The following is a 22176-nucleotide window of genomic DNA, read 5'->3' as shown; positions in this document are numbered from 1 at the left end:
ACGAGACGACGCTTCAGCCACCGCCGGCCCATCCCAGACCGGAGGAGACGGTAGGGAACGTCGTGTCCAGCAGACTGTAACCTACCGTCCCTCCGGGGCTCCCCGGGGTGGCCAGACTCGAGCGGCGCGAGGTGGCAGGCGCCGTTGAGTGACTTTTCCCCCTCTGTGTCCCCTCCTCTACACCCTCCCCGGCCCCCCTATGATTTTGTGCCTTGATCACATATTATTTATTTAATAAAAAAGTTCCCTGATATAAGGGGGACTGTGGTTGGCCGAACAAACTGTGTGTTTCTTCAATACAAATCATGTGGTGGGGTTGTGTTTTATGAATCTACCCTGTTACGTTGGGGGAATGAGTTGTGTTGTGTTACGAGTTTTTAAGCAAGGTCTGCAACTTACACTCGGTAATAGGTTCTATTAGCTTGATGCTCCACATGCAATTAGAACTGGTGATATTCCATTGCTTTAACTAAGTATGTGTTCACAACGCTGTGTTGTTAGTTGCAGTAATGCTCGTACACACTTTTCATGGCCTAGCCATTACTCTCGTTCAACGTCTTCCTATAGCTTAGGCTGCGGGTATGGGATTCACGCACAGGCGACTTGTGTTTTTTGTTGTAATCCCTTTTACACTTTGTGGGTAGCTAACATTGTATTAGCTTATGCTATATGTGTTTTGTTCTACCGGAGGTTTTCAAAATGGCTACGGTTGTTTTCTGTGTGTAGGGATAGAAGGTGTGTTTTTCGGGAGGGGGTGTCGGATAAACCCCTCCTTTACCCACTTGATTGGTTTAGAGGTTGTTGACCCTCCTGCTAAGCCAGTCAGGGCCAAGCCAGTGCTTGGCGGGGGAGGGGGGGGGGGGGGGGGGTATTCTACCGACTCCTGTTATGACAGGATCCGGTGGGTTTTCCCCGCCCGTTATAGCGTTGTTGCTATGGCGACGCCTTCCATGAGCTGGTGTCGTAAAGATGTCGAGGGTAGAGCGCAGGACTTAACCTGCTGCGCTCGTTTTTGTGTCAAACTTGAGTCTGTTGGTCACGTGTCTCACAGTTTACATATCTTTTTCTTGACCGTGGTCTCATGTGGGAAGGTGTTTCTGGGGGAATCTGGTCTTACACTCTGATTAAGAAGAGTGACTGGATTAAAATCATGTGAAAACACAGGGTTTTTTACTCCCAGCTGTGCAGTTAGGTCATACATGTGATGCCTTTTCTTTATTTTATAAAGAGTTGAATGTTCATTCATGGAGTTGATTGCATCTCGCCCCTCTTGTCGTTTCCCTGGGCGTCTTGGGGATTCAATATGGTGGTCTAGCCGGCCTATTGTTGATGTGGGTATGTCCAAACGCACACATAGTGCTGGCTCAGGATGTGCTTTGGCCGTTGCTGACTGGCGCGCCTCGTTTGCTTTGGTGAAACAGCGTTTTTATGGAGCAATTGGGATGGGGGTTTTTCCTCTTCCGACATCCTGTGTGTTGTCGATGGGTTCCCGTTCATGTCAGGGGATGATGACGGAATGGGTCTGGGCATATGGGAAGGGTCTCACGCCCTAGGGGTGGGCCGCCGGACGCGGTTCATACCGACACGTCTGGGTGGCGCCTTCTTTTTATGTTGGGATCAGACGCGCATATCTGCCCCTTCTCCTGGGGTTGGCAGGTCGGCGTGGTTAGGGCACGGGACTGGTTCTGGTCGCGCTGGTCCAGATCAGTGCACCCGTTGTCCGCTGGGGATGCAGATCTGCTGTTCTGGTACCCTGAGGGACTTAGGGTTTTTTCGGGGGGAAAAATGCTAGGTCGATCCGGGTGTCACAGGGTTGTGCGTTATGGGACCCCTTGTTGGTACCGAGTGCGGGGTGCTGGGGGCTGGTCTTCCATATTACGCTCTTCTCTTGCGTTTTGGCGCTGAGGAGCCTGTTGGGTGGGGTTAACCTCCTTTGGGATCCTGTGCTCCCCGTATCGCCGGGCCCGGTCCGGGGTGATGCCCGTTGACCTGTAGGCCCGGGATGGCCCTGTTGGGAACCGGAACGCGGGCTGCGGTGGTACCGCCGGTGCGTTTCGGGGTTTTCCTGAGGGGTTATGGGACCAACCATTGCATGGGGTAATGCCTGGTTGGTTGGTTCTCTGGTGTGTTGCTGCAGTGTCAACTCCCGGTTCTCCGGTTGAGGGTGCCCCTGCACGTTCATGACGTCTGCCGATCGTATGGGCTTTTCTGTGGGCAGCTGTCAGGGGCCGTGTGGTCTACGGATCCCGCTCCTGACGTGCTGTTGAAAGCTTGGTTATGCGACAACGCCAGCATACGCCCCTTCCGCCGGGGCGGCTGTTTCGGCTGTCCTTTCTGGCGCCTGCCTCGTCCGCAGTTGTTCCAGGCTTGGGTTGACAGCCTGTTGCCTGGTCTTCCCCGGTGCACTGCCTGTTCCGTTGGTTAACTCTTGTGTGTTATGACCATGCTGTCTGCCTGTTGCAGGGCTTGTGTTCCAGGCGGTGTGCTGTTGAGGGGGACAGGGCCCGCTCGGCTGAGGGGCCTTTGTCCGAATACGCTGGCGATGTGAGGGGCGGGGTCACTAGGTGCCCCCCTGGTGGGGTCTTGATGCTGGCATCATGGACTTCTCCGGGCCCCCATTCCGGGGGTCCAGTCCTTTTGGTGGGTCTGGGTCTTCCTTCGCGCTCCGCTGCTACGGCCTTGCCACGGGGTTGGGTTTGCCCTTGACCCCGTGATTCTGGGGGCAGTAACGAGGTTGTTCCTCCGTTCGTTCCCGGGTGGCATGCGGGTTGTGCGTGTGTGTAGTCGTGGGGTCAAGCCACGGTCTGCTCACCCTGTGCGTTAAGTTGCTTGAGAGCTCTTCGCACGGTCGGGTCCGTCGCCTTCCCGTGAAGCCTCTAATAGGGGGGATACCCTCCATTAGGGGGGGTCGGGGGGGCTCGGCCCTCCCTGTTCTGATGGTTTTGGGGGGCTGTCAGCGGGGTGTATTTGTCAGCCAAGTGGCTCCGCTTGGCCTCCCTTGTGCAGAAGGCGAAGCCAAGCTAAGCCACTAACGATACAGAACGTTAGGTTATGACTATAACCAAGTTCTGTTAGTTAGGGGCGATGCTTGGCTTCGGACGGCCGCTGCAGCCCTTGACCTCACCTTGTGGTGAAAGCTTGGGAAGGAGGAGAGCAGGTGACCACACACCTGCTTATGAAGGTAAGCTGATGAGGGGTGTGGTCAGACTAATACTGGTATTAGAGGTACATTTGTGGTTTATTCAGTACGCGTGCACGTACGCGAGATAGTGCAGAAGGCGAAGCCAAGCATCGCCCCTAACTAACAGAACTTGGTTATAGTCATAACCTAACGTTAAAGCCCCAAACTGCTTTTCTTTTGGATGCATTCACATGCTTCAGGAGTTTGTTTTGAAGATGAAAAGTGAGTTTGCACCGTGATGTAACGAAACACAGGCTACTGTATATTACAACTTTAATACTCTACAAGAGTACAAAGCTCTGCTGTCACATATCGTCGGTGCTTAATGTTGGGACAGTTTTAATGAAATAATGTAAATTTCTGCCAATCCTGTGTTTCGGTCGCCAGTCACCGGGCTTCCCTTTTATTGTCTGTTTGGATCACAGATTTCCTCTTTAATTCCAAATCCTCGCCTCCACCCTAGCCACGGTGACTGGGAGGCCCCTTCTTTCCGTCTTCCTCACGTCTGTAGTGTGTGACTCACGGCAGCTCGCACCAGTGCGTGCCACTAGCAGCTCCCTGCCGAATGAATGGAGAGTGAGGTCAGTGTGTCTGGAGTCGCCCCTGACATAATAAAACGGACAAGCGGTCGCTAACTGGCCTTGTTTACGATGTTGGGGTAAGGGGTGGGTGGAGATCCAGGTGTCTATCTGTGGTTCCTCTAGTCTAGCCTGTGTGAAACAGCAGCTGAGCCCGGGGGTCATTTGGAGGAAGTGAACGCACCGGGGGCCCCGCCCACCCTGTGCAGCTCTCCTCACCCTCTCAGTGGATGCAGAGTAGCTGTTGTCATAGTAACTGGGCTGATTGCCACCGACCGGTCAAACCTTTACGAGGTGGCGGTGGTGGTGATAAAAGGTGCTATCTGTCTGTGGTTCTTCAGGCCACCGTGTGAAACGGCAGTTGAGCGAGCAATTCTGAGGAAGTGAACTAAACCATGGTGAGAGTCAATATCCTGCCCAGGCCACCGCAGCTTCATCCAAACACGTGGGGAGGGGAGGGGGGGGGGGGGTAGACATAGGGAAGACAGGTGGCGATGTATTTACGTCACCATGGAGACCTCTGCTCTCCAAAGTTGGATTTCCGCAGGACCAGAAAGTCAGATTTTTAACACTATATTGTACATCCCAGATCGGATCGTTCCATTGCGGACTTAACATGGATGAACATGTGAACTTATATTTTGTTTCTTCACAAGGAACTTGGGCCATTTGTCGCGGAGACCTACGTAGGACCTGTATGTTGAAGTTTTTTTTTTTTTTGCTAACAATTGACAAACACATTTTTTTATTATGCTTTTACTGTTATTATTCTATCTACAGCAATGTGCTATTGGGAATCACTATCCCTGCTCAAGAAAATATAGACATTTTCCACTGCCTTAAAATGTTCTCACTTTCTCACAGTTTAATCCATTTTGAGCACTGCTACTAGGGCCTCCTTATGTTTTTGTTATCTTGTAAGTTTATCATTTCTGAGTCTGTTTCAGTGTTTGATGTGATAAATCAAGTGCATCGGAAGTAAATTTAAAGCATTCTCGGGTCTATTTCTGGACCTGGACTATTTCATGGATATAGGCTTTTTTCCTTTAAATTGTCTGGGAGCCAGTAGGGTTGGTTGGTACCACCTGAGGGGACTAATGCTCTTTTAATGCTATTTTTGTCAAGGTATACATCTCTAGAGATCACTCTATTTATAACAAAATTTTAAAAAATCTGAAAAGTGGCCAATAGTTGAGGACCAATAGGGATATTTTCATGCAAATCAATCTAAAAGCACCACATTTGGCCCAGATGTTTCCCGGGGCATGTTGTAATGGTGAGAGCACCCGAGCCGGCCACCCCCAGGCTTACCGTGGCCGCTACCCCAAACAAGACTTAAGCTATACGTTTTGAACCAGATGAGCTACAAATGCAAACTCTGTCCATCTGCGTATTTAGACCACTATCAGTAGGGCACTAGCCCCACTGATCAGTGTCTGTGCCCCACTGATCAGTGATCAAATAATTATTATAATATTTTTTACTTCGCTTTGAAATATTATAGTGAAATATTTTGCACTGTTGTCGCATTTATCTTGTTGAAATCCTCAAACAGGCTCTTTTTTGTAAGTTGACTGATTTGCACACCCCTATGACAGCTAATACATGGTACATCCCATGGTGCTCAGCTGTCAGCAGGCAGCTCTGCGCGCAGGCCAGCTGCCTCGCACGCAGTTCACAGGTGCTGCGTTGCATTCTGTCATGATGCACAGCTAAGAAATTCGGGCATTCCAGCCCTCGTGGACAGACTACTACGGGTTTGTGTGTCAGAAGGACCCTGCTGTGTGTACTTATGTTGAAGGCTTGCCAAACAAAGAGACAATCAAATAAAAGGATAAAAGATATCCCCATGTCAGCTCGAAGTGTCGAGCGAAATGTCCGAAAATATCAGAGAACAGCAAACAGCTGGATTAAAAGATGCTCCGGTGTGCAGCTTAAAGCAAAACAGTGCCAGGGATCTCAGGTAGGCAGCGGTTTATTACACATGGCGCTGCAGCATGTTAACTTGAACGTCTTTCTCTCTCTCCCTCTCTCCTCTCTTTCTCTCTCTCCTCTCCCTCTCTCTCTCTCCTCTCTCTCTCTCCTCTCCTCTCTCTCTCCCTCTCCTCTCCTCTCTCTCCTCTCTCTCTCTCTCTCTCTCTCTCTCTCTCTCTCTCTCTCTCTCCTCTCCTCTCCTCTCTCTCTCCTCTCTCTCTCTCCTCTCCTCTCCCTCTCTCTCTCTCCTCTCCTCTCTCTCTCTCTCTCCCTCTCCTCTCCTCTCTCTCTCTCTCCTCTCTCTCTCTCTCCTCTCCTCTCTCTCTCTGGCCTTCCTCCAGTTAAACCTTGCGACGACTGAGCTTTGTTCTGGTCATGTGACACTACACATATTTAATTGAGACCCTTTATTATTTCAATTTAGCTGGAAATACATTGATACATCATTCAGTAACATTTTCAGAGCCTTATAACAAAAACATTATTACGGTCACCATTGTGACCAGTGGGATTCTTTTTACTCAAAATGTGAGTATTACCAAGTCACCATGTGTTCTTAAAACAATGACAATAAACATAGTTTTATTAGGTTGAAATAATGTGGTTGTGTACTTATTTTTTCTTTTAACTTATTATGGATTGAAAACTGAAAACCAAACAAAATGTGCTATATATAGCCCACCGTCTGCGTCGAATATGAAATAAAGGCATCTAAATGATAAATGTTTTCTTTAAAAAAAACAAGCTCAATCAAAAGATTCTACATGATTCCAAAATAGTGAAGAAAATGACTTTAGGAAGAACAAAGGCAGAGGCTCTGGTCCTTGCTCCAAAGGCAGTGGGTGATGTTCTCAAGGCCTTAACATCAGACAAACCCCTCCCATTCTCCATACAGATGGATGCATCTAACCTAACCCTAACCCTAAAACCGAAATAAAGTAAAAAATTAAATAGTTAAAATCTGCCCATTTTCGCCCAAAAACCGGGCAAAATCGGCAAAAATTTAATTCATATCCCTAGGTGCTCCCCTGTGCCCCACTACAGTGCTTGGTCTAAATACGCCCCTGACTCTGTCTATATTTTTTCCCCCCTTTGTCACTATTCGAATACAGTTATGTTATAGATCAAATATAATTAGGATAATAATGAGGTTTTATATTCATGTATCACCTTATATTTGAGTAATTTCTTAAAATTATGTAGCGAACTACACATTTTTACTTCTTTGTCAAAGTTATTCCATAGTTTTGCCCCTTTAACAGATATACATCGACTTTTTATATTTGTCCTTGCTTTTGCTATATTGAATACACAAGTTCTATATCGGCTCTCTCTAGTTTGGAACAACTCCTGAATGCAACTTGGAAGTGAGTGCTTATGTGCTTTGTACATTATTATTGCAGTGCTAAGATCTTCCAATTTTAAGGTACAGTATTTGATTTGATAAAGAGTGCGTTTGTCGATTCACAATTCTTATGGCTTTATTTTGCATCATGAACATTTGGTTAGTGTTTGTTTTATATGTGTTCCCCCATACCTCCACACAGTAGGTTATGTATGGAACTATGAGCGAACAGTACAACAAATAGAGTGAGTTCTTGTTTAAGATATATTTCATTTTATATAATATTGCAATGGTTTTGGATATTTTTCTCTTTACGTTTTTTTTTATATGTGATTTCCAGTTTAGTTTCTCGTCAATTACACTCCCAAAAATTTCTTTTCATACACACGTTCAATTTCAACATCATCAATCTAATAGATTGCCTTTGAATCTATGTGTGTACAGTAAAACATGGTAGACACTTCACTCTTTATGTACAGAGGAAATCTTTGTGTTACATCTTTCATAGTACAGAAGTACATTTTATGTAATGTATAGTCACTGTGTAGTATCTGCCAGTAATAGACAACATTTGTCAATCTACATTTAACACTTAAAAAAAAGAAGTATTGTCTGATCTATATTCCCACCAATTTGCAAAGAGAAAGGGTCAATACTAATAACTGAGAGAAGCATCGGTTTGAAGTAGAAAGCTTTATTCTGTTCTACTGTATGTATAGTTTTGAAAAGTGTGTTTTGGAGTGATGATAATACACTTAAACCTACCACCACTGCAAGGCTATCACATATTTTCTAGTACTAGGGTTATACCTTGCCAAAAATCACTTTGAGAATTAGGGCGCTTTCACATATAGTTTTGGCGGACTCTGTGCGATTCGGGGGGTGAAGTTGCAACATTGTTGCATTCTTCATTTGGTTCGGTCTGCATTCACATTGCAATTTGTCAAGTGCACCAAACTTTCTGAACAATGTCACGCGGTCGAAAAGGGTGCTCGTCTATTGGACACAATAGAGAGTGGAAATATGTGTGCGTGACTGCAAGCCCTAATGTGTGTGCACGCGTGTGTGTGTGTGTGTGACTGCGAGCCCTCTGGACTACAAGTGTGCCTGGGTTAATGTTTCCATCATGGTGCAGGGCTAAAGAGCTCTGGCGTGAAGTGAAGAGAGAAACACTGTACTAGACACACAGAAATACAGACTCCAGATCAGCGGAGGTGTCACAATTTTCAGTCGGTGGCGGTGCTGGTGATGCCATCTGATGGGTCTCATCTTCTAAAGACTCAACGATATGTTTCGGGCTGGATGTGGGTCTTGTGCCAAGTATAACGTCCAGCCAGGTCATCATACCAAGGGAACTTGTCTTTCTCGTCCCCCGAACTCCTACTTTTTCTAAACAAGTCACAGACTTTAAATAGGCTAATTGTTTTTTCAGCCTGTTATTCGTTTTTACTTCTTTAATTCACATCTCCCTAGTCTGCAACAACGCAACTGCAAGCCAATGCTCCGAGACACATATTTGTAATTGTTAGGCTATTTGAATCCACCATTTAGGGCTAACGGTGTATTCAAATAGCCTAACAAATCAAATGTAATATGTCTCAGAACATTGGCCCGCAGCCGCACCACCGCAAACCAAAGAAACGTGAATCCAAGGATCCAAAACTAAGTTTAGCCTATTCAATAGTTTTAGAAGGCTATAGCCAAAGTTGCCTTTTACGCACCGCTTAGCCTATATTTTACGCACTGTGTTTAGCCTATTAAATAGTCGAATTGTTTTTTCAGCCTGTTTTCCGTTTGAACTTTCAGCCTGTTAATAAATATGTGACGTTAATTCAGTATTTAACTTCTTGAATTCATATTTATTTAGGCTATGCTAATTAAAAACACAAAATGTTGTGGACATCTAATTTAATTCTCTGCTTATTTATTAATATATTGCTGACGCAGTTTTTTTATTTTGACGTGGTATTGATCCATTGTTCTATTGAAGCCCATTACCACCATCCTCTCGCTAAACAACTTGTACACTGTGTTGTTTTTATGAGTGCCCACAAGTAGCTGTTTAATTTGGTCTTCTGCCCATATTTCTATCAGGGCTTTCACCTCGTCATTCGCCCACATCTGTCCACGAGACATGTTTACCGCGGTGTTTGTTTTGTTTCCTTCTACCCAAGATGCACAGTTTATCAGGTCACTTTGGTCCGTGTTTGGTCCGATGAAGCGAACCGAGACCTACGTTTTCAGGCGGACCAGAGTTTGCGTGTTTGGTCCGCACCAGAGTTCGACTGAGCATTCACACCACCCCAAAAAAAGCGGACTATCCGAGAAAACGAACTCTGGTCCAATAGTCCGGACCAAACAGCTCTGGTGTGAAAGCACCGTAGTCCTTTAAATAGGTGGACAGTCCAGTATCTTCTTAATTGATGGAGGGGTGGTGGTGATGAAAGGGCTACAGATGAGAAGACACATGGGAGAGGATGTTCTGTCAAGATACAGTCAGCAGTGGCATGTGGCTTTAGAAGCAGGGTCTTTACTAGAACCCGAGTGATACTGGATACAAGTTATAACAATATACAAAGTTATAAATGGTTATGTACAGGATGTGCATTTGTGACAAGTTGCCCCACTACAGGGTAAGTTGCCCCATCACTGGGTAAGTTGTCATATTATGTGGGGTAAATTGTCACATTATATCTTTCAACAAATAACATGTATATAAGTAGAGGATTTTCCTAATTTTTGCTAAATCTGATTTATTTAGACAGATGTTTTGAATACCAGGGCTTCATCATTGTCAGTGCATGAAAAAACAAGAACAATCCATGTAAGTAAATAAATGAACAAATAACAAATATAAAAATTCTTACAGTATTCTTACTAGAAAAACATATGTACAGTAAATGAATAACAAATAATTACTCCTGAACTATGACTTTTTTCAATTCCAATTCAAAACCAAATACAACTGACTAGCTCAACATAGTTTACATTTTGTCACTTAAATACAGTACATAGCCTAATCTGAATCATCTGCAGAGTCACAATTTGACACAAATAAACTGTGAACCTAATTCTTTGCATTGGATACACTTCACCCATTTCTCTTTTGGGCTGTTTTAAGAATGGCTCCACACAGACGAGGCAGAAGCACCCTTCATCCTCTGACGAGTATGCTGGAAATCTGTCTTTAAGCTGGGGCCTGGCGTGGCTGGGTTTAAGCTGGAGACTGGCATGGCTGGGTTTGAGTTTGGGCCTGGCGTGGCTGGGTTTGAGCTTGGGCCTGGCGTGGCTGGGATCTGTAACATAGGATGGCAGAAAGTCATCCAATTCTGAAAATACATCCCTATGGTAAGGATGTACTCCAGCTACCCTGAAGCCAGCCTGGATATTCAGAGGTGTTGCAGCCAGGGGATAGACGATTGCAACAATCCCAGGAATGTCATAAATAGACATTTTATTTTCCCATGGTTGGTTCTCATCCAGGCCTCACATGCTGTATTGGTGGACCATAGACAATCCTGTCTAAGGGTTGCCACCGATAGGAGCAGTGGGGTGGAAAGGAAAGCATAACTATGCCATTTTCTTTGGCATAATTGAGACCACAGGGAAAATATGAGACATGTGATTGTCCAACAGGAGTAAACATGGCTTGTCCTTTGAGCATTTTGTGTGCTCGACAAAATTATTCAAAAGGTCATGTGTGGGGCGCCCTCGTGGCGCATACCATAGTGCCTCGCACACCTACGCGGCCGTCCCGGGTTCGCTTCCTGCTCCCGGAGGATAATTAGTTGCATGTCTTCCCCACTCTTCTCCCGTTCACCCTCTCCTCTGTTGGTCATTTCTGACCAGAAAAAGCCAGAAAAAAAGAAAAAAGGGTCATCTGTGATCCATCCAGAAGGATTGGCTCCGCCTTTATAAAATAGGGAGGGATACTGTTTTATGTGGCAGAGACGGCACAGGTAACCAGGGTCCCCCTCTCTGCAGAGGTACTGTAAGTGACCTAATGCCAGCTATTCTCCCTATATAATGTGAATGAATGAATGAATGAAAACTTTATTTAACAGATTGCAGAATGGGTACAATACAGTACGGCTCAATACACACAATTGTTAAGGGGATGCAGACCTGAAAAAGACGTTTGTCTTGTTTCCATCAGGGTCCCCCATTTTCAATTCATATAGACATTTATGACATACACAACATACATGCCATTTATGGCATAGGGACATATAGGTATTTAGTACTGATACATTTGTGACATAAACGGTATTCAAATATACAGTACTGTTACCCCTAGATCCTGACAGAGTATATACATATGATGGGGAGGGGACTGTACTTTAGGAGGGGGTGGGTGGGTGGGAGAGAAATATCCATACAGCGGGGAGGGAATATATACATGCGGTGGGGAGGAGACTGTCTATTAGGAGGTGGTGGGGGTTTTGGGCATTTACGGTGGCCAGTTTCGAATTGCAGCCTCCCGTAGGTGCTCTTTAAGAGCAGTTTTGAATGTGGGTAGGGATTCACATTCCTTTACAGCTTTGGGTAGGGCGTTCCACATTGATGTGGCATAATTGCGAAACGTGTTTAGTCCCTTGTTTGAGCCGAATCTGGGTTTAACATGATTTGTTGAGCTTCCTCTGGTGTAGTGGTTGTGGTATTCACTGACCTTTGGGAAGTATTTTGACATGTACATGGGTACCTTAGTCGTATAGTGTATCTTGTAGACCAGGCCCATTGCAAGTTGCTGTACTCTGTCGTCTACTCTAAGCCATCCTAGGTTGTCAAAGTGGGCAGGGGTGAGGTGGGTTCTGGGGGTAAGGTCAAGTAGTAGTCTGACCAGTTTGTTTTGTGATGTTTGTAATTTTGTTTTAAGCGCCTTTGAGGTGCTTTGGTACCATGAGGTGCACGCATAGTCGTAGTACCCTTGAATGAGTGCTCCTGCTAGAGTCTTCAGGGTATTCTTGTTTACCAGAGAGGAGATCCGGTACAAGAATCTAGTTCGTTGGTTGACTTTTTTTTATTACATTGGATGCCATTTTGTCACAGGAAAGATTTGCCTCTAGGATGGAACCCAGGTAGGTAATTTCGTCTTTCCTTGTGACAATATTGTCACCCACTGCAACTGAGAAGCCGTCGGTCTTGCTGAGTTTGTTATTTGAACCGAAGAGAATGGACTCTGTTTTGCCCATGTGTAATGATAGTTTGTTATCAGCGAGCCATATGCAAATGTTGCCTAGTTCCGAGCTGAGGGTTTTTTCAACCTGCAACTTGTTATTGTCAGAGACCAGCAGGGCTGAGTCGTCCGCAAACATGAACAAGTTGCAGTCACAGGCTGATGACATGTCATTTGCATAAATTAGGAAGAGTAGCGGTCCTAGTATGCTTCCTTGTGGAACACCACAGCTCTCTGTGAGGGGGGGGGGATAGAGTACCGTTTAACTCTACCATCTGTTCTCTCCCCTCCAGGTAGGATTGCATCCAGCTCACTGATAAGCTATCAAAACCAATTGCTTTTAGCTTGTCAATCAGAATGGAGTGATTGACAGTGTCGAAGACCTTTTGTAGGTCCAGCATGACCATGCCGCAGTATTTGCCCGCGTCCACCTCTTGTTTGATGTGGTCGTTCAAATAGAGGAGGCATGTGTCAGTGGAGTGGGACGTTCTGAAGCCAGATTGGAATTCGTAGATTAGATTTTTTTCCGCCAGGTACTTTTCGACCTGTTCGTAGACTATTTTCTCCATGACTTTCGAGATGGAGGTAAGAATAGAAACAGGGCGGTAGTTGCCTGGGTCTAATTTGCTGCCCTTTTTGTGCAGAGGGGTCACTCTCGCAATTTTGAAGTCCTTGGGGACGTGTCCCTGTTTTATAGAGAGGTTTATTATGTGTGTGATGACTGGGGTGATGGCGGCTGCTGCGTCTCTGAGGAATTTGGAGGGGATGTTGTCATGGCCAGTGGCCTTGTTAGGTTGGAGGGCGCTCAATGGTTGTTACCATTTCAAGTTTGAAGTCGTCTTTGTGGACCCCTAGGTTTTTGTAGTATGCTACTATGTGTTCTACCCCATAATGCCCTGAGTGGGAGGGTAGTTTGTTTACCAGTGTTGTGGCTATGTTTGTGAAGAAGATGTTTAAGTAATTGGCTACATCCAGCTTGTCTGTGATGAGCGTGTTGTCCGTCTTTATGTTTATGTTTGAGAATCTGGTTTTAAGTTTTTTACTGCAGCCTAGTTGATTATTGAGTAATTTCCAAAGTTCGTGGGGTTTGTTTTTGTTTTCCTCAGTTTTGTCGTTGATGAAATTTCTTTTTGCGGTTTTGATCATGATGTTTACGTCATTTCTTAGTCTGTTTCTTTGCATTTTTAGTTCAACCACGTGGGCTTGGAGTTCACTGTTTGAGCTTTTGGAAAGCTTTGTCTGACTTTTATGAAGTTCAGAGCATATTTTGTCTCTGGTTTTCATAGCGGCCAGTATTTCAGTGTGCATCCATGGCTCAGCGCGATTTTTAACCCTGGTGGTTCTTATGGGTGCCATGTTGTTGAGTATTGCTGTGAATTTGGTTTTGAATCCAAGCCATGTTTCTTCAACCTGTGTACCACTGAGTTCATCTGACCAGTCCAAGCTCCCCAGTTCTAGGTTAAAGGCCTCTCTAGAGTAAGTTTTGAGGTCTCTAGATGTGACTGTTTTGTGACAGCCGGCCTTCTGTTTTAGCTTTTTGCGGTACAGAAAATCATATAATGATCACTTAGCCCGCATGCTATCACCCCTTTATTGGAGATCAAGGGAGTGAATGACACTTTGAAATATGGCCAAAAACTACAACAATGTCACCACAACAAATTCCCCCACTCCATGCTCACTCAGCACACTAGGCTCTCAAGAGGTGTTTCACTTCAGGTAATGATTTCACGATTGGTTTAAATTAGTCTCCTGGAAAATATATTCGGCGTTCTCAGCGGTAAACAATGGAGGGGGTACGACTTCTCCAAAGGCTGCGTAGGAAACAGTTGAAGGACTTGGCTGTTGTTTCCTGTGAGAAGGAAAAACAACTGGGATCTGTCCAGAGGTCGTTAGAGGCAGCGGAGGTGGAGGAGCTGTGTTTGGCTCCTCTCCCTCAGCGCCCGCATCAATGAATCAAGATGGAGCTTAGGAAACACTTAATGGCCAAACCAATGCACTTTTAATGGGGCCGCCACCGTTCCGCATTAGTCCCTTCCCCTTCTCCCCCTGTCTTTCTCTCTTTCTCTCTCTCTCTCTCTCTCTCTCTCTCTCTCTCTCTCTCTCTCTCTCTTCTCTCTCTCTCTCTCTCTCTCTCTCTCTCTTTCCTAAGCTTTCTGGAACGGTTGCTAAGTCCTCAATGAAACGATTACGCCCTTCAGAGTGCCCCCGTTGCTCCAAAACATGAGAGAAATCAGCAGCAGTGAGGGCTGACAAGCTGTTACTTTTATTTCTCTCTCTCTCTCTCTCTCTCTCTCTCTCTCTCTCTCTCTCTCTCTCCCCCACACCTTTCCTCTCTGTCTATTTCTCATAGTTTGTCTTTCTTTTACGTTCACCCTCTCTCCTCCCCACTCTTGTCTTCTCTATCTTTCACTCTCACACGTAGTCTCTCTCCCCTTCCCCTTCTCCCCCTGTCTTTCTCTCTCTCTCTCTATCTCTCTCTCTCTCTCTCTCTCTCTCTCTCTCTCTCTCTCTCTCTCTCTCTCTCTCTCTCTCTCTCTCTCTCTCTCTCTCTCTCTCTCTCTCTCTCTCTCTCTCTAATTATGTGAATTCTAATTATTCTCCTTTCTGAATGTTTACATTTCTTACAACAGACGGCTTCGCGGGGCACCAGAGTTTATTTTGCAACCTGTGGCGATGGCTCGCTTCCTAGACGAGACCTGGCAACCCTGTCCGTTGTTGATTCTTAACATGTGTTCAATTCATCCCTTCACCTTTGACGCTTCCCCCCCGACGCTCAGGACGTTTCTCGCCGCTCAAAGGCCACGCTGAACCGTTTGACATCAGGGGGCTTTATCGTGCCCGGGGGAGACATTTGGTTTCTCTTTGAGAGCTGTGTGAGGAAACACAAAAGTCTACTAAGAGCACGCGCAAGTTACTGAGCGGCCCTGAACCCACAGTGGGAGAGAAGAGGAGCAGACGAGTGCGAGGGAGACGTCGCTCACTTCTTGACCGTCAGGACGGTGGCGTTAGATTTATTTGTCATGCTTTTCATGTTTCAGAGTTGTAGGGGTGCAGCGTGTGATACATTTCAAAGGAAGCGTCTCTCCGTCCGTATGGAGCGGACTACCAAAGAGGTCTGGCGTCTCCAAAACCCCTCGAAGGGCCCGGGCTTCCCCAGATAGAATCTTCGCTTTGTCATAATTAATTTGTGTCCGTTTTTCCCCACCCAAAATGATATATTTTACGTATATTCTATTCTATTCCATTCTATTCAATTGCATTTCTTTATGTCACGCTTTTCTCTGTTTGGATTTTATATGCTTACATCGTTGCTAAGTGAATTACTTAGCAATAAAGTTTATTACAGTTGTTTTTATTATCTCGATGCTGACATCTTTGTCCCACTGACTCAACGCTGCAACAGGCTGGGTTTACACACAAGCACAAACACAATCTGAACTCTTTCTAGTTATCTAAACGGGAAAACGACAGTACCTGTTCAGACTGCCTGTGTGCCACTGATGATTAAGCCTTTCACTGCCACACTAGACTGTTAACCGTTTGGTTTGTTTGTTCGTTTGATTGACAGGTGATCCAGTTTGGGGCAGACTGCGATCAGGCCGAGTGCACGTGCCGTGATCCAAACGCTGAGGAGAACAAGAGCAAAGCTAAGGCCTTGGAAAGCGGGAGGATGAGGAGGAGGAGGAAGAGGAGGAGGAGGTGGAGGGACGCAGGGAGGCTGAAGCTTGGGGAGATGGAGAGGGAGCTGTGTTCAGCAGAGCCAAGCCTGGCCCCTTATCAAACAACCACCGACTGCAGATGTCGATTTTTGTACAAGAACAAACAAACCAAACACAATCTGACTTGTAAAGCCTCAAGGGGGCAGCCATTGCAAATCTCTCAATGTTAGTGTTTCACGACCTGCCTTGTGAAACACCTAGAAACCAATATAACCGATTGTTCAGCTTATTAGTGCCGCGGTCGACCCCCACTGTGCTCTTAATTTCATGTACGTGACACAGATTTGGACCCGGTTTCCGCCAAAAATCATCTTTTGAGATCATTATCAAAGATCATTTTGGTGCCATTGTTTGTCAATGGAACACAACCTGGCCCTCGTCCATTCATTGCTGGCTAAACATGTGAAGACCATCAAATCTCGGTCATGTCAGGGTCACACATTAAAAGGTTTTCTGTCGGGCGTCCCATCTGGCTCTCCAGGCCGGGGGGCACATGCCATGTGGTCGAGGCGTTGTGAGGTTTGGGTCTGATGGTCCTTGACCTTTGGTGCATGTCGTCCCTCTGCTCTCTCCCCTACCTGTCTTGTCCTTCTTCACTGTGCTATAGCTTGGGAAAAAGGAATGCCATAGAAATGTATAAAAAAATGTATCTGTTCATATGTACATCCAGACAATGTTCCCTGCTGGATACGATTGATCAAAATGCTGTTTTCCTACAGTATGAAGGATCAATGAAGGTTATGTTATTAATACACAGTAATAGAAATATGGAAAACAGCTTTTTTTCTGTCATTACCTCAGTGCCTGGATGTACCGGTATGGTACAGCTATGAACCAATGCATGCCAAGAAAATGTCATTGTCTCGTATTTCACCATCCAAATTTCGTCCTTCTCCATTCGTGGGAACGTTTTGTCACTGTCCCATCATCAGTTTTAATATGATCCCACTTCCAACATTTGATCATGTAAAACTTTCTTCTTATTGTTCTTAAACAATTGAATGAAGGCTACCGTTGCTGTCACTACAGGTACATTTAGTGGTGATCTTTCTTTATGTTTCTTCTTGGTAAATCCAGTCAATCATAACTGGGCCACATGCATGTGCCTCAAAAGAGCAAAGTTTGCCTTTCTTGCACTTAAACCAGTGATCAACTCAAATGTAAAAGAGTTCACACAACATCTGAACCAAATTTAACCTCAGTTGAGCAGTAATCTAATTTCATTTTATGGCGAGCCATATTTTCGCATACGGCTAGTTGACTTCCTGTCGCGATTGTTGCCGTTGACTAATATCAAAACCAAGATATGTATTATACAGTTTAGCTAAATAACTATATTAACGTCACTCAAGACGTGACCTCCGTGTAGCCTAGTGACAGCTGACGAGAAATCACCTTTAACCCTTTCACTACCACATGACAAATGGTTAACCCTTTCACTACCACACTACAGAAGGTTAACCTTTCACTACCACACTGCAGAAGGTTAACCTTTCACCTTCTGTAGTGGTAGTGAAATGGTTAATGTTTCAGAACACATGGTTTGCAGCTGCCGATGAACAATTCCAATCAAAACCAAAGTGTTTCTCTAGAATAACTTGGAGATCAATTATCTCTTGTCGTGAGCTACCTTTGGGTCAAAACTTGGGAAATGTTTACAAAAAGACACAGTAGACACAGGATTCTTAACCTTCTCAGACTGGGCCTCGATATTTTATTGAGCCATTGGTTTCATCTAGGGACTAAGTCCACAATGAACACATGCTAGACAAGTGGTGACCCGACAGACAGACATAGGCTTGCAGCTCATTTTGGGTGAGCATGGTTCAAATAGGTAAGAACAACATTGTTATAGAAGGAAAACAAAAATCCTATCTGAAGATTGTAGCTGTTAGGAATGTAAAACAATACTTATCTGTAAAGACTAATAGACTAATATATTTGGACAACATATCTTACTAGACAATGTACTAGTCGCAGAGGTCAAACTTATTTAACATCACAAATACAGTAATACAATCATTTATGCATATCATACGGTAGTTACCTATTCTGGGTTTCTCAAAAGTACTGTAAGTAAGTGGCAGACAAAGGAAATGTGATTCATTAACTCTATCCGATCCGGACCGGACCTTTTTAAAACCATCAGATCTGGGTCACATTAGGGCTGTAAAATATGCCACTGTGTGAATCACTTTATAGAAGAACATGACACATATCGAGCAGGTTTTAGGACCAGGTTCATTTTTGTTACAGGAACTTTTATTGGGAAAAGGACAAACGTAACTATATTGTTGCCATGATGGAGTGGTCCTTGTGTCCACAAACGAAGACACATGCTGGACTTACCGGTAGGCGGACACACTGTGGGTTTGATCTACTGTAAGACCTACTTACTCACTCTATCCTTCCTGGCCGCCTCCACTACATACCGTCTAATAGAGCAGAAATGCCAAAGAAGTAATGTAATATTACAGTACATTGCTTTTGAGTAACCCAGCCATCATCTACATGCTAAGATGCTTTTGTAGAATCTAGCCCAGACCTTTAATAACATAATGTATATGTATGTTGTATGTCAGAAAAAGATGTTGGTAGCTTTTACCCTAATTAGCTATTAGCCACACTTGTGAGACAATACCACATTCAAATATTGTACCTATAAAAGTGTAATCATGTTCTGTGTAATATTGTACTGTACTTTATACTCTTATATTAAATAAAGTATCACTTTATAACAGATAGATTCGTTATGCCTCATATTTCTTTTCATATGTTATATGTTAATATTATATGTTATTCAAGCTGCATTTACACACTGTGACCCTGTCTTAATAATGCAGACATGGTCACACAAATCCATCTATCAGAAATCCTGGCTAGCTGGGAGATCCTGGGTTTGAAGTCACTTTGCCCAGTATCCAATCCATAGTCTACTCAAATTCAAGACACAAACAATACTTATTCTGAATAGTATGTTTCTGATTCCGTTTGCATAGCAATGACAATAGATATATGTGTGTCATTTACATTTACATTTAGTCATTTAGCTGACGCTTTTATCCAAAGTGACTTACAAGTTCTGTACAACAAGCCATCGGGAAGTGTACAACTCTGGCAGCTGAGGGTCAGTAACATTGTTCGTCAAACAGTGTAGAACTTTAGTGCTACAGTCTTGACTGCATAGTAGTATATACATATTAGCATAGTAGGTAGTAATATAGGCAAGGTAGATTCCTTAGTAGCAGAGTGCATAATAGTAAAAGGTTGTTTTTATACATATAAAATGTATATTACATATGTGGTGTTCGGGACCCAAACGTGTGGAAATTGTAGGTAGAAAACTAAAACTAAAACATATTATAAAAAAATATATTATTATATATTCCATGGTGTCTGACGTGTCTGGCTAGTTTAAAGGTAGAGAGGCTGACCAGTGAATGGAGGGTCACCCATATGATCTCCAGCACAACCAGGAGGGCCATATTTGAGCTGTGAGTTGAAGACAGGTGTGTGACTGTTACATCTACCCAGTGTTGTAGTCAAGTCACTAAATCTCGAGTCCGAGTCGAGTCTCGAGTCCCCAGTGTTCGAGTCCGAGTCCAAGTCACCAAAGAAGAGCCCGAGTGCTACCTAGTCCGAGTCCAAGTCATCAAGGTTGAGTCCACTCCACTCTGGCAGTCAAAAAGCTGACATACAAATAAAAAAAGGTCTACATTATACATAAATGACAGAGCAGTCACCATTTCAAAGGGAGTTTATTTACTGTACTTTGTGACACAATAGCCAAACAAATGCACTAGCCATCAATATCTTTTGCCAAATGATTAGGGCATATTACAATTTTTTTTTTAAATACATAACTGTTAATACATGTATTTATCAATTAACAAGTCAGAGTCTGCACTTTCTGAGTCCGAATGCAGTCAATGCTTAAGTCCCAAGTCCGAGTCATCAGTGCTCAAGTCCAAGTCGAGTCACGAGTCCTGAAAGTGCTGGACTCGAGTACTACAACACTGCATCTACCAATGTAATGTTAGTGCTCAAGATCTCTGCCAAAGCAGCCCAAACCTGCTCCAGTGTTGCTGCAATACGGTCATCACTGCACTCTGACCAGCCTGATGAAACCCATGGGTTGAGTGTATCTTGCAGGGATATGGGGAAAGACACATTTCAAACGCTTTGTGTGTACAGTAACTTGACAATAAAGTATGACAGAACCACATTTCATAATATATTCTTTATTATTCTTTCAAATAGCAAAGATCAAAGTGAAAAAGTTCACATTATTTTAGCCACACACAGTATAGACATGAGATAACATGCAGATAGTAGATGGTTTGTTCACATTTCTCCTAAAGGCCACTAGTCCTCGAGATTTTTAACACTTTGCGGCAAAGGATCCGTTCTTCTCACGTCTGCTAACGTATATTCAACAGGGAAAGGTCTGATTCCGCACACCTTATCCCTGTGTAGACAGCCGTGGAATTATTAGGTTTGAACCATGAAAGGTTAAAAAGCAGAACTCTTGTACCTCTGTAAATCTAGTCCATTTTCTCTGCAGAATAAAGGTTACTGTAGAAATGTGTTCTATCTCTTTGTCTACCATTCCAATATAATAGTACTCCATCTTTCCTCTTTTGTATATGACAAAATGATAGACATCATCCTATGGTCAAATTAATGCAAATAGCCTACAAAGACACACAGGTCCTATTGAAAATGTGCAAAACGGAAATACATCACTGAAATCATAAAGCAGGCGTTCTAAACCACTGCTCTTTGCATTAGTTAAACTCATACCTTGGATTTACCAAGTTACAAGGACAAATCTATATTGCAAAACCTACAATACAATACAATGTTATCTACTGACTGACCCATAGATGCAGGTAAATATCACGTTATACTGTTATTTACAGAAGTAAACAACTTCACTGTGCTATAGTTTGAAGTATTTATGGAGCTGCCTATACAATTATCTACAAGCGTTCCTTTTTATACTCACATGAAGCTTGCTACAGCTTGACCAGACACTCTAGTGCTGTTACGCCAAACTGTTCACATTTCTTCTATGTCAATCTCTAATATGGATGCTGCATATGAGTAAACAAAACATTTTAACATACAGAGGGAAACAAAAGCAAAAATAGTCTGCTCAAAAAAGACAGCACATAGTTGAAATAATCAGAAGGCTCTGTGATATCTTTAAGTTACTATGACAACTGTTCTGTAAACACTGCATTGCAGAGGAAGCAGTATAAATGTTAAATGGCTGTTAATGAACTTTTTCAAAACAGAAATATTGTTTTGATATTGTTATTAGTTAGTTTGAGAATGAAAAGAGCTGTTGCTGATGGAGCAAAACAAATAGAAAAAATTAAATAAAAATACTGTCATATAGTTTTGGCAACTCTTACCCAGAGCATTTTTTCAGACTAAAAAACAAAACATACTACATTGAACACAATCTCTCAAGCCCAACCCGAGATCCCCACTGTGTCAGCCTGTTAATGAAATACCTGCATGTGCAACAGCTTTGTTATAAAGTCATACTTATATTACTACATTCAACATGTTAGATAGCTAAGTGTTTATCATTAGACTATATACAGAGAGGAGGAAAAGGGAGAGGGGTGTTTGGATTTCCTACACCGCTTTCACATGATATCCACAAGCAGTCTAATGCAGCCATATAGCAAAATAGTATGCAATCCTCTACTTCCAAAATGATCCCAACGCAGGCCAATGACCTTGACTTACCTCTGTGGTTGGACGAAACATTGTAACTGTTAAGAAACTGAATTAAGAGAAAGACATTAAATACATTTCCAGATTGACACCGCATTTTTGAAGTTATACATTGGGTTTTGAATGGGTTTCATGGGCCCTATAGGCTCACGATTGCTAACATACAGTAAACGCTCAATTGACATAATCTCAAACCCTGCCCTCTTTTGTTGATCCTCCAATTACAACTCTTGCTTTTGTTCAATGGAAGGATGTGTTGTGATTGGAGGATCAAGAAAACAAGGCGGAGCTTGAGATAGCTCAATTCAAGTGAGAACATCAAAATGCTAGTAGCTAGTATGTATAGAATATACATTTCCTGTGATTAGTTCACATTTCAAATAAACCATCTGGAGACCACTTTAGGCAGTAAAAATGTTCTTCCTATAGAACACACGCAATTTACAAAA

General features: G+C 43.7%; 1 protein-coding gene across 1 annotated transcript in view; it reads left to right on the top strand.

Moving 5' to 3' along the window:
• Nucleotides 1-15979, top strand: part of pappa2 (pappalysin 2) — a gene marked incomplete at both ends in the record, with an annotated part of 373122 nt that extends 357143 nt beyond the window's left edge. Inside the window, 2 exon segments of the mRNA XM_084327732.1 lie at nt 15826-15930; nt 15932-15979. Of these exon segments, the coding sequence (XP_084183858.1) occupies nt 15826-15930; nt 15932-15979 (153 nt within the window).
• Between the last annotated feature and the right edge of the window lie 6197 nt (nt 15980-22176).

This window comes from Notolepis coatsorum, assembly GCF_963971535.1.
Source record: "Notolepis coatsorum genome assembly, chromosome: 13".
Lineage (NCBI taxonomy): Eukaryota > Metazoa > Chordata > Actinopteri > Aulopiformes > Paralepididae > Notolepis > Notolepis coatsorum.
This window is presented reverse-complemented; position numbering and strand designations above follow the sequence as displayed.